Source organism: Hyla sarda, chromosome 4 (genome assembly GCF_029499605.1).
Source record: "Hyla sarda isolate aHylSar1 chromosome 4, aHylSar1.hap1, whole genome shotgun sequence".
Classification (NCBI taxonomy): domain Eukaryota; kingdom Metazoa; phylum Chordata; class Amphibia; order Anura; family Hylidae; genus Hyla; species Hyla sarda.
The window spans coordinates 22757329-22770281 of NC_079192.1; the positions used below are offsets into that span (position 1 = coordinate 22757329).

Genomic DNA, 12953 nt, shown 5'->3' on the forward strand with positions numbered 1-12953 from the left:
CTACAAGACCTTTAAGGACACTTTGGTTCCCCTCTTGACTGCGGTTTTTAATGAGTGTCTATCCTCGGGCACTCTGCCAAAGACAATGAGGAGGTCAGCGCTGATCATCTTGTCAAAGGGTAAAGACCCGTCCCACATTGAGAATTGGCGTCCCATAGCTCTTCTCAATGCGGACAGAAAGATTCTGGCAAAAGTGCTGTTTAACCGGCTGGTGGAGTTTGCACCCCGGCTCCTTTCGGGGGCTCAGCATTGCTCTGTTCCGGGCCGCAGTACATTTAGTGCTGTGCTCGGTGTCCGGGAGGCTGTGGAGCAGGGTAGGGCTGGCCACTGGAAGGGGTACTTGCTGTCCTTGGATCAGGCAAAAGCGTTTGATCGGGTTAACCATGAGTACCTCTGGTCTGTTCTTCTGAGATATGGCCTGCCGGGGGGGTTTGTTGATTGGCTTAAGACCTTGTATGCAGGGGCAGAGAGTTTCCCGCTTGTGAATGGTTGGATTGGTCGCTCCTTTGAGGTTGGGTCTGGTGTCCGTCAGGGTTGTCCTTTAAGCCCTTTGCTGTACGTGTTTGCAATTGATCCTTTCCTTAGGAGGATTGATTGTGGACCGTTGGCGGGGGTGAGAATGGACCTGGCGGTGCCGGATTCGGCTCTGAGGGCGGTAGCATATGCTGATGATGTCACTGTGTTTGTCTCCTCACAAGAGGAGGTCAGATGGGTGATGTCAGAGGTGGACCGCTACTCGGAGGCATCCGGGTCCAAGATCAACCAGGATAAGTGTGAGAGTCTCTGGCTGGGAGGGGGAGATCCTAGTTTTGATCTCCCGGACGCCCTTCCAGAGCCCCAGGAATCTGCAAAAGTTCTTGGCATTGAATTTGGCCAAGGGGATTACCCCAAACAAAACTGGGACAGCAGGCTTAAGATCGCCGCTCAGAAGGTGGATCAGTGGAAGGGTTGGTCTTTGACCCTCCGGGAAAGGGTTAACCTGATCAAAACATTCCTGCTCCCTTTGTTGATATATCTGGGCAGTGTATGTATGTTGCCAGAACCTCTCTGGACCCGGGTCTACAGTGCGTTCTTCCAGATGTTATGGGGGAATAGACTGAACCTAGTGAAGAGGGAGGTTACTTACCGTACAAGGAGACTAGGGGGGTTGTGTATGGTCAACCCTGTGGTGTTCCTAGTGAATACCTTTCTTAAGACCAATATAGCAAACCTCTGGTCAGAGAGGGCTCCTCCGTGGGTATCCTCCTGTAGGGGATGGTTTCGGCCTTTCTTCCAGGAATGGGAGACAGGAGGGCAAGTGAAGGATCTTCGCACACCACACGGGCATCTCCCGGCTTACGCTACCCCGGTTCTGAAGGTTATTCGTCGGTGGGGTCTGGGGATGGGGGAGATTAGGACTCTGTCGAGGAAATTCCTTGACAAGAGGGTCCTGTCTTCTCATTTCCAAAGGCCATTGGCGCTCAAGGACTGCCCAAGTCGGGATCTGGAGGTGGGTTTAGAGCTTTTGAATTCTATCAGGATCCCCTTGAAGTTTTGGGACTTGACTTGGCGCTGCTTCCATGGGAAACTGTGTGTGAGGGACAATCTGAAGTGCAGGAGCTCTGATGACCGGGGATGTCCCTGCGAGGAGTGTGGAGGCATGCTGGAAAGCATGGAGCATTTTCTGCTTCATTGTCCCTTTAACACAGAGGTTTACAACAGGGTGGGCGCTTCCATTGGTTGGCCTCGGCTGGCCAGTCTCTCCTATGCGGAATGGGCCTATGGGGCATTCAGAAACCTTGGAGGCTGGGACCAGTGCACTTTATTCCTAGTCAGCTCAGTGGTCAGGTACTACACGTGGAACGCACGGTGTTTAGTGTCGACGCAGCGTAAAATCCTCCCTGTGGATGTGGTGGTTAGGAACATTCTCAGTGACCTGGTGAAGGTGCGTTCTCTGGAGTACGAGAGGCTGGGTGCTGGCAGGGCCTCTCGTCTATGGAGGGGCTCTGCCTTTAAAGTGCCTTAGCCTGTTGTCTCCCCCTGGTGGTGGGCTGATGCTGGCACATTAGTCTTTTTGTTTTGAGCAGTTGGTTTATGGTAATATAGGGCTTGCAGGCGCTGAACTTGAGCTTTAGGGGTTTGTTGTTTGGCTTATATTGTTATATGTATTTGTTATTGTATTTATTGTTGTAGTCTATTTGTATACTTATGTATTGTATATATTGTTAGTCTGTGTATATTTTATGTAATGTATATATTGTATATATTGTGTGATGCCACCTAGGGTTTGGGTTTAGTTTAGGTTGGGTGGTGGGTTAAAAAGGGGGGAGGGGGTTTGTATGGGACTTTTATATATACAGAAAATCCTGGACTGGTTCATGGACGTCTGGTAACATGTACTGGGGGCATGGGATGCGGGACCAGCTCAGGGCCCAAAAAAAAAAAAAAAAAAAAATTTAAAAATTTTAAAAAAAAATTAAAAAAAATGTGGTGTTATTTTGTTTGTGTTGGTTTTTATTATTTTGTATATATTATTATTGTTGTTGTTGTTATTCTTTTTGGTATATTACTGGTATTGGGTTTTTGGTATTGCAACTGGGCCAGGAAATTCACATTTAGTATTAGTGTATATAGTTTATTAGTATGGTATGGGTATTATGGGTATTATAGGAATCTGTCTTTTGTAAATATTGTATATATTTGTTTGTGTGCAGGAATGAGTGTGGGGTGGACCGGTGTTGTATTTTATGCTATGGTGTTGGTTTTATGATCGTTATATTGATATGTTCTGTCGGATATGATATGTTTATGTTTTGTAATTTTTTTATTGTTATGTTTGAAATTTTAATAAAAGATCTACAGGATATAACTCAGGATCAGTACAGGATAAGTAATGTAATGTATGTACACAGTGACCTCACCAGCAGAATAGTGAGTACAGCTCTGGAGTATAATACAGGATATAACTCAGGATCAGTACAGGATAAGTAATGTAATGTATATACACAGAGACCTCACCAGCAGAATAGTGAGTACAGCTCTGGAGTATAATACAGGATATAACTCAGGATCAGTACAGGATAAGTAATGTAATGTATGTCCACCAGCAGAATAGTGAGTGAAGCTCTGGGGTATAATACAGGATATAACTCAGGATCAGTACAGGATAAGTAATGTAATGTATGTACACAGTGACCTCACCAGCAGAATAGTGAGTACAGCTCTGGAGTATAATACAGGATATAACTCAGGATCAGTACAGGATAAGTAATGTAATGTATGTACACAGTGACCTCACCAGCAGAATAGTGAGTGCAGCTCTGGAGTATAATACAGGATATAACTCTGGATCAGTACAGGATAAGTAATGTAATGTATGTACACAGTGACCTCACCAGCAGAATAGTGAGTACAGCTCTGGAGTATAATACAGGATATAACTCAGGATCAGTACAGGATAAGTAATGTAATGTATGTACACAGTGACCTCACCAGCAGAATAGTGAGTACAGCTCTGGAGTATAATACAGGATATAACTCAGGATCAGTACAGGATAAGTAATGTAATGTATATACACAGAGACCTCACCAGCAGAATAGTGAGTACAGCTCTGGAGTATAATACAGGATATAACTCAGGATCAGTACAGGATAAGTAATGTAATGTATGTCCACCAGCAGAATAGTGAGTGAAGCTCTGGGGTATAATACTGGGCCATCATACCCCCTCCCATAGACTTGCATTGAGGGGGCGGGGCGTGACGTCAGGATACTCCGTCCCCGTGGTCGGGAGGCATAACACTGAGAGCCTCCAGCGCTTCCTGCAGTGATTACAGGTGGGTGCTGTATGCTAGGTTGTGCGGATCCTTAGTGGCGGATAGGGGATAAGATGTCTTGGGGCCGGAGTACCCCTTTAAATAAATTGAGGCAAAGCATAATTGGGCCACTACTTGTAATCTATTATGACTGTACTAAGCTCATACATGTGACTTTATGTCCCCACCCTTGTCCTAGACTGGCCGCTCTGATCCGAGACTACTGCGGTGACCTCAGTGAGGACGTCATACGACTCAACTTTGCTTTGATCTACGAGTTACTGGATGAGGTTCTGGTAGGTGGTGGCTGGAGGGGTAATCATTTATAATTACTGTATACATGAAGGGTATATACCAGTAGTCTCCAACCTGCGGCCCTCCAGATGTTGCAAAACTACAACTCCCTGCATTGTCCGGGCATGCTGGGAGTTGTAGTTTTGCAACATCTGGAGGTCCGCAGGTTGGAGACCACTGGTATATACTATATGTGCAGCACCCTTTTTTATAGGACTACGGGTTCATCCAGACAACCTCCACAGATGTGCTGAAGAACTTCATCCAATCAGATCCAGTCGTCACCAAGCAATTTAGTCTCCTGGACCTCAGCAGCGTGGGGCTGGTAAGAGCAGTGTGTGTGTGTGTGTATATATATATACAGTGGTCCCTCAAGTTACAATATTAATTGGTTCCAGGACGACCATTGTATGTTGAGACCATTGTATGTTGAGACCATAACTCTATGGAAACCTGGTAATTGGTTCTGAAGCCCCAAAATGTCATCCAAAAAATAGGAAAAAGTGAGGATTAAAGAAAAATAAGTAGATAACTAATATAGATAAAGCCAATCCTTACATATCAAAGTAATAAAGATCTGCTGGGAGCTGTAATCACTGTCTGTTTCAGTGTTTCCCAACCAGGGTGCCTCCAGCTGTTGCAAAACTAAAACTCCCAGCATGCCCGGACAGCCTTCGGCTGTCCGGGCATGCTGGGAGTTGTAGTTTTGCAACAGCTGGAGGCACCCTCTTTGGGAAACACTGGTCTATGTAGAGGACAGGAGCTTCTTCAGGGTCCTGTACAGTACACAATGTCCTAAAAAAAAGTAAAATGGAGCCGCCCTCACCTGGTTTCTAAAGGAGCAGATAACCCTGGCACAGGTAAAGAGTACAGAACATGTAATACCTCCCTGTACTGTAGGGGGCGCTACCAGACACCAGTCAGTGCATACACTTCAGTAATACAGGTAAAGAGTAATATAGAACATGTAATACCTCCCTGTACTGTAGGGGGCGCTACCAGACACCAGTCAGTGCATACACTTCAGTAATACAGGTAAAGAGTACAGAACATGTAATACCTCCCTGTACTGTAGTGGGTGCTACCAGACACCAGTCAGTGCATACACTTCAGTAATACAGGTAAAGAGTAGTACAGAACATTTAATACCTCCCTGTACTGTAGGGGGCGCTACCAGACACCAGTCAGTGCATGCACTTCAGTAATACAGGTAAAGAGTACAGAACATGTAATACCTCCCTGTACTGTAGGGGACGCTACCAGACACCAGTCAGTGCATGCACTTCAGTAATACAGGTAAAGAGTAGTACAGAACATGTAAGACCTCCCTGTACTGTAGGGGGCGCTACCAGACACCAGTCAGTGCATACACTTCAGTAATACAGGTGTTTCACGATTGGTCGGTTCTTCCGGCCATTGACACGTGTCACAGATCTGGACTGTCTGTACATTGTATGTTGAGTCTGGTGTCAAGTTACAATAGTCCAGAAAGGACCATTATATGGTGAAACTATTGTATGTTGAGATCATTGTAAGTTGAGGGATCACTGTATATATACATTTTTTTTTTCTATCTCCTATGTATATATACCACCATTCCTCAATAACATGTCTCCCTAACCCCATAATTCTGATGTAGTTCGGAGCAGAGACTCAGCAGAGTAAGGTGGCGCCCAGTTCAGCTGCCAGTCGGCCGGTTCTGTCCTCCCGTCATCCACAAGTGAGTGCCGTCTATGTACTCAGTGTGTGTGATGGAGGGGCCATGTATTTTATCAAAACTCTTCTCACTAGGGTGATCAAAACGAGATCTTCCTGGATGTCATAGAACGCATGACGGTGGCCATCGGAGCGAACGTGAGTGATCATAGCCAATAATTGTACTTTTGTTTTCCACGGCACAATTCCATCACTGAAATGATTTCCTAATGCTGCCTACATTTCCCATGAATCCTCTGGCTTTGCAGAGAGAGGGTGTGGAGTCTCATCACTGCACCTGGTCATCTGATTAGGTGAACTGATAAGATTATAAGAGTGTTGGGGAGAATTCACATTATGTGCAGTTTTGATGCATCTTTAAGAGAAATATTGCCATGAGGCTACATTGATTTGACCTATAATCACAATTGAGGTGTTTTATGAAGATTTGAAGTCTTTAGGCTGTGTTCACATGTTTATTTTTTACTGTATTTTTCAGTTTACTCCAATAATCAGTTTTTATCCCAAAGAAATAGCAGCAGCAGTATACCAATAGAGGGAAGGTGTATAACTACTATATATCCTAATCCCATAGAGATGGTAGCAGCAATATACAGATAGAGCTGGAGGGGAGATGTATAACTACTATATATATATCCTAATCCCATAGAGATAGCAGCAGTATACAGATAGAGCTGGGGGGGGATGTATAACTACTATATATCCTGAACCCATAGAGATAACAGCAGCAGTATACAGATAGAGCTGGAGGGGAGGTGTATAACTACTATATATCCGGATCCTATAGAGATGGTAGCAGCAATATACAGATAGAGCTGGAGGAGAGATGTATAACTACTATATATCCTAATCCCATAGAGATGGTAGCAGCAATATACAGATAGAGCTGGAGGGGAGATGTATAACTACTATATATCCTAATCCCATAGAGATGGTAGCAGCAATATACAGATAGAGCTGGAGGGGAGATGTATAACTACTATATATCCTAATCCCATAGAGATGGTAGCAGCAATATACAGATAGAGCTGGAGGGGAGATGTATAACTACTATATATCCTGATCCCATAGAGATAGCAGCAGTATACAGATAGAGCTGGGGGGGGATGTATAACTACTATATATCCTGATCCCATAGAGATAGCAGCAGTATACAGATAGAGCTGGAGGAGAGGTGTATAACTACTATATATCCTAATCCCATAGAGATGGTAGCAGCAATATACAGATAGAGCTGGAGGGGAGATGTATAACTACTATATATCCTGATCCCATAGAGATAGCAGCAGTATACAGATAGAGCTGGGGGGGGGATGTATAACTACTATATATTCTGATCTCATAGAGATAACAGCAGTATACAGATAGAGCTGGGAAGGAAGGTGTATAACTATAGATCCTGATCCCATAGACATAGCAGCAGCAGTATACAGATATACAGAGAGGGGAGATCTGATGTCTTCCTGTAGTTCCACCTTCTCTGACACATTAGGCACTGTCACTTGGTGATTTTATGACCCAGTTAGAATATTGAAACACATGGATGCAGCCGTGCAGGAATATAATGATTGGACTAGTAATGTGCTGTAGCCCTATAAAGTGCTTGTTTAATAAACATATTTAAAGTAGGAGGAAAAAAATACTGCCCCCTGTGGTGCCCCAGCTGTGCAAAATTACAAGTGGTAATTTTGCAACAGCTGGAGGTACTCTGGTTGGGAAACACTGCACTAACCTTTTTTTCATTCTACAGGGCTCATTGTTAAAAGCCGATGTACAGGGGGAATTACGGCTGAAAAGCTTCTACCAGAATTCTCCAGGTCAGTGATGGGAATTCATTAATGTACTGCCCCTCCCCCGGTCTGGAGAGACTGCAGTAGGATGGACATGATTTTATAAGTCGGCGTCATCTCCGTCCTTTCTTTTCAGAGTTAAGAATCGGACTGAGTGAAGAGTTCTGTGTGGGGAGCTCCGAGCTGAGAGGTTAGTGCTGGGAATTCTTACTATAGATTTTTGGTGTAATCCTGGCGATAAATGTATATCGTTTTTGTACTTTGGCTGAACGAAAAACATTTTGTGCATATATATATATACACACACACACACACACAGTATATGTATATATCTTTAAAAATATAATACATTTGCATTAACAATGCTGATTTTTTCTCACTATGACGGTGGGTTGTCAAAATCCTTAGATGCCACAGTTGCTATTGACTGTAGCATCTCAGGGATTAAAGGCCAGAATCATGGGTAATGTGGGCTTTAGGGGCTGGTTGGAGGTGGTGGTGACATCACTGAGGGGGCGTGGCTACTGCTCAGAGACAAGATCCAGCCACGCCTTCTGAGATAGCAGAGGATGATGCATTGTCTTGGGAGAAAGGGAACAGCCGGGGAGCTACAGCCAACATCACATTGACAATGAGAGGACTACACAACTTCCTGTCAGGAGAGAGGGAGGAGTCGGGGAGCTGCTAAGATAACACCACACTGACAGTGAGAGGACTAAACAGCTTTCTATCAGAGAGGGAGGAGCCAGGGAACTGCTGAGACAACACCACACTGACAATGAGAGGACTACACAACTTCCTGTCAAAAACATGCTAAAAGAAAAGTTCAAAGAAAACAGCTGACCGGCACTACCTCTAATGTGGGTGCACGAGATATCTGGCAACGGCTAACCCGGGAGATCGGACACGTCAGGTGCTCTCTTCAGAAATATTCAGTACAGCAAAATCCAATACGTGATAGTAGAAAGTATGAATGGCTTCACCATGTACCTTTTCAGACTTTGTTCAGATTGGGGTGCAGGTACACATTGGGGTGCCGCTTGAGGCTCGGACGCCAGTGTGCGCTGCTCAGGTGACAATTGTTTCACGTGTGCTCACGCTCCAACAGACCCCTCCCCTTCCCATTCAGGTACGACATCTAAATACACCTTCCAAGATGACGTCTGAAACGGGGCGGGGGTTAGAAGCAGAGGAATAAAACTTCCATAACAAACAAGTTTAAAAACAATACAATACTGAGAGAAATATCCCCCATATGGATTTATCTGCTGCAGAACCTCTTTTGTAATTTATGCAGTTACCTGCAGTTGCGGGAGGGTCTATAGTGGCAGCACGGCCCGAGCTCTGAACACCAGATTTCGCGAGCGCGCTCTCAGGTTTGGTATCTCCTCCACGGTTAATTGAACCTATGAGAAGAGCGCATAACGGAGAGGAAAAAAAGAATTATCTGTCAGAAAGGGAACGATCGTATGAAAATGCTCCGTGAGGCCCGCTGGATTCTTAGAACAAACGCACAAGAAGCGGCAGGTCTCAATGACCGGATCCATATTGGGATATTTCTCTCAGTTTTGCATTGTTTTTAAAGGGGTACTCCGGTGAAAACCTTTTTTTTTTTTTTTTTAAATCAACTGGTGCCAGAAAGTTAAACAGATTTGTAAATGACTTCTATTAAAAAATCTTAATCCTTCCTGTACTTATTAGCTGCTGAATACTACAGTGGAAATTCTTTTCCGTTTGAAACACAGAGCTCTCTGCTGACATCACGAGCACAGTGCTCTCTGCTGACATCTCTGTCCATTTTAGGAACTGTCCAAAATAGGAGAAAATCCCCATAGCAAACATATGCTGCTCTGGACAGTTTCTAAAATTGACAGAGGTGTCAGCAGAGAGCACTGTGCTTGTGATGTCAGCAGAGAGCACTGTGTTCCAAAAAGAAAAGAATTTCCTCTGTAGTATTCAGCAGCTAATAAGTACAGGAAGGATTAAGATTTTTTAATAGAAGTAATTTACAAATCTGTTTAAATTTCTGGAACCAGTTGATTTAAAAAAATATATATATATAAAAAGTTTTTCACCGGAGTACCCCTTTAAACTTGTTTGTTATGGAAGTTTTATTCCTCTGCTTGTAACCCCCGCCCCGTTTCAGACGTCATCTTGGAAGGTGTATTTAGATGTCGTACCTGAACGGGAAGGGGAGGGTCTGTTGGAGCGCGAGCACACGTGAAACAATTGTCACCTGAGCAGCGCACACTGGCGTCCGAGCCTCAAGCGGCACCCCAATGTGTACCTGCACCCCAATCTGAACAAAGTCTGAAAAACTACATGGTGAAGCCATTCATACTTTCTACTATCACGTATTGGAAAAACATGCTAAAGCCAGTACAATTAGTGATAATACTATATTAGTAAGTTATATATCTTGAGGCGATAGTCTTATTTAAAGGGGTACTCCGGCCCTGAGACATCTTATCCCCTATCCAAAGGATAGGGGATAAGATGTCTGACCACGGGGTCCCCCGCAATCTTGTATTCGGCACCCACCTGTTTGAGCTGCACGCCGTGGCGTGCAGCTCAAACAGGTGGGTGCCGAATACAAGATTGCGGCGGTCCCCAGCGGCGGGACCCCCCGCGGTCAGACATCTTATCCCCTATCCTTTGGATAGGGGATAAGATGTCTCCGGGCCAGAGTACCCCTTTAAATACAATTCTCTGAAACTGGAATACCTCTTTTAATCTCTCTCAGCCATAACAATAGCAAGTTGACTCTTCTTGTTAGATAAAAGAAGTTCTCTGTATTGAATTCCTGGCCCCTCCTTGCAGCTTTGATTGACAGCCTTTGCATCCAATTAGGAGACTGCTACAGTTATCAATCATAGCAAAGACAAAGGGTCAGGGAAGCAGTCAATAGAGAGAGTTCAGGGCCTCACATCTGCTACCAGATTCAATTTAGGGTGCAGATACAAGTGTCTTAAAGAGTACCTATCACGATCTAAACTCTCCCTAATTCCCCCCCCCCCCCCCATCTGTCCCTGACTCTCACTGACACTATCCCTGTGCTTCTTTTCATTCAAAACCCCCTCTTTCTACCTGATTTATTGTCTTCTTGGCTGCTCATTCAACCTTCCTAGTGTGAGGGAGGAAGGGGGGGGCGTGGCCTGACATAGAGGCTGTGAACACAGCGGGTCGGCAGCTCTGAATCTTCTCCTCTCTGTTTACAGCTGCACGTGCAGAGAGAAGAAAGATGGGAGCTCAGATAGTAAAATGAATGAGGGCATGCAGTAAGGCAGAGTCAGGCGTATGCTCTGCTGTGCTATGAGCACAGTGCTGGCTCCTGCCTGCCTGTCAGCAGTGCTGAGCTTGTCCGTGTCCCGGCTGCAGTCAGAGATTTTGGACTCCAGTATGAGTCGGAAATCTATAAAAAGGCTTGCGGGCCAGGACTGGTAGGGAGACCCCTAGTGGTCATTTTTTTCAAAGTGGAAAATTAAATAGAAAGAAGCAGATTTTTTAGTAACATGCAATTGGAAAGTTATTCTGCATACATTAATCTATAATATATCAAAAGTTTTTTTTTGATGAAAGGTACCCTTTAAATTCTCATTATCATTGCCCCCTACAGGATATGGCTCTGCTGTGCGAGTGGACAGCTGTCAGTTCCACGAGTCGGTAAAACTGGATGAGTTTGAGATCAGTCGGCTCCTGAAAGTGCTCCCTCCGCAGGGTGAGGTGAGGAATAGAGTGAAATAATCCTGCTGGATCAGAGTCTGCCTAATGATGATTTACTGTATACAGCTCCATTACCTCCAGACTCCCTGTGTTTTCTTGGACAGCCCCTTTAACCCCTTAAGGACACAGGACGTAAATGTACGTCCTGGTGCCCTAGTACTTAACGCACCAGGAAGTACACCGGAGTGGTGCTCGTGTCATGCGCAGTAATGGCGGATATCTGTGATCGCACTCATGTGCGCCATTAACCCCTCAGATGCCGTTATCAATACAGATGACGGAATCTGCGGCAGTGCGGTCGGTAAAATGGATGATCGGATTGCCCGCTTTGCGTGTTTTTTTAATTTTTTTAAACGAATTGCGCTTTTTTATTTAAAATTCCACACACAAATAATATTTTTTTGGTTGCGTCATACGTTTCATGGTAAAATGAGTGATGTCATTACAAAGGACAACTGGTCGCGCAAAAAACAAGCCCTCATACTTGTCTGTGGATGGAAATATAAAAGAGTTACGATTTTTAGAAGGCGAGGAGGAAAGAATGAAAATGCAAAAATAAAATTGACTGCGTCCTTAACCCATTAACGACGAGCGCCGTAAATGTACGTCCTGGTGAGGTGGTACTTAACGCACCAGGACATACATTTACGTCCTAAGCATAACCGCGGGCATCGGTGCGATGCCCGGATCATGCGCGGCAGGTCCCGGCTGCTGATCGCAGCCAGGGACCCGCCCGTAATGGCTTCTATTAAAAAAAAACTTAAACCTTCCAGTATTTATCATCTGCTGTATGCTCCACAGGAAGTTCTTTTCATTTTGAATTTCCTTTCTGTCTGACCACAGTGCTCTCTGCTGACACCTCTGTCCATATCAGGAACTGTCCAGAGGAGGATCAAATCCCTATAGCAAACCTATCTTGCTCTGGACAGTTCCTAAAATGGACAGAGGTGTCATCAGAGAGCACTGTGGCCAGAGAGAAAGGAAATTCAAAATGAAAAGAACTTCCTGTGGATCATACAGCAGCTGATAAGTACTGGAAGGATTAAGATTTTTATATAGAAGTAATTTACAAATCTGTTTAACTTTCTGGCTCCAGTTGATTAAAAGAAAAAAATATTCCAGCGGAGTAGCCCTTTAAGGCCAAAATTGTTAAGTCCTTACAGCAGTGTTTTCCAAACAGTGTCTCCAGCTGTTGCAAAACTACAACTCCCAGCATGCCCGGACAGCCTTCGGCTGTCCGGGCATGCTGGGAGTTGTAGTTTTGCAACAGCTGGAGACACACTGTTTGGAAAACACTGCATTACAGCCTGGTATTTCTCCCTCAGCTCACACTGATGCAGTACCAGATCTCGGATAGCCTCTCAACTAGCCTGCCCTTTCATCTGTTCCCCAGCCTGGAGAGAGACCCCGGCAGCAGGTAAGTAATACAAGGATAATAAGGGTATGTTCACACTACAGCATTCAGCGAATATTTAACTCCTTTTAAAATGACCCTCTCTGCTCTCTGGTACTGTAGCAAAAATGAGGTGGAATCTGTGAAATTTATGCCAAAAAATAAGCACTAAATTCAATTGTAGATAATTTCTTCCAGTACTGCTGGGTAGAGTTGAGAGAACTTACAGTAAATTCGATTCGT

The 12953-nt window shown here is 44.6% G+C and overlaps 1 protein-coding gene across 3 annotated transcripts in view; it reads left to right on the forward strand.

Moving 5' to 3' along the window:
* The window catches only part of AP4M1 (adaptor related protein complex 4 subunit mu 1), a 73513-nt gene that overhangs the window by 53827 nt on the left and 6733 nt on the right, over nucleotides 1-12953 (forward strand). For all 3 annotated transcript variants that reach the window (XM_056570145.1, XM_056570146.1, XM_056570144.1), the window contains exons 5-12: nucleotides 3994-4090; nucleotides 4303-4413; nucleotides 5728-5808; nucleotides 5880-5942; nucleotides 7555-7621; nucleotides 7731-7784; nucleotides 11211-11317; nucleotides 12643-12734. In XM_056570145.1, the coding sequence (XP_056426120.1) occupies nucleotides 3994-4090; nucleotides 4303-4413; nucleotides 5728-5808; nucleotides 5880-5942; nucleotides 7555-7621; nucleotides 7731-7784; nucleotides 11211-11317; nucleotides 12643-12734 (672 nt within the window). The remainder of the gene's footprint in view (nucleotides 1-3993; nucleotides 4091-4302; nucleotides 4414-5727; nucleotides 5809-5879; nucleotides 5943-7554; nucleotides 7622-7730; nucleotides 7785-11210; nucleotides 11318-12642; nucleotides 12735-12953) is intronic.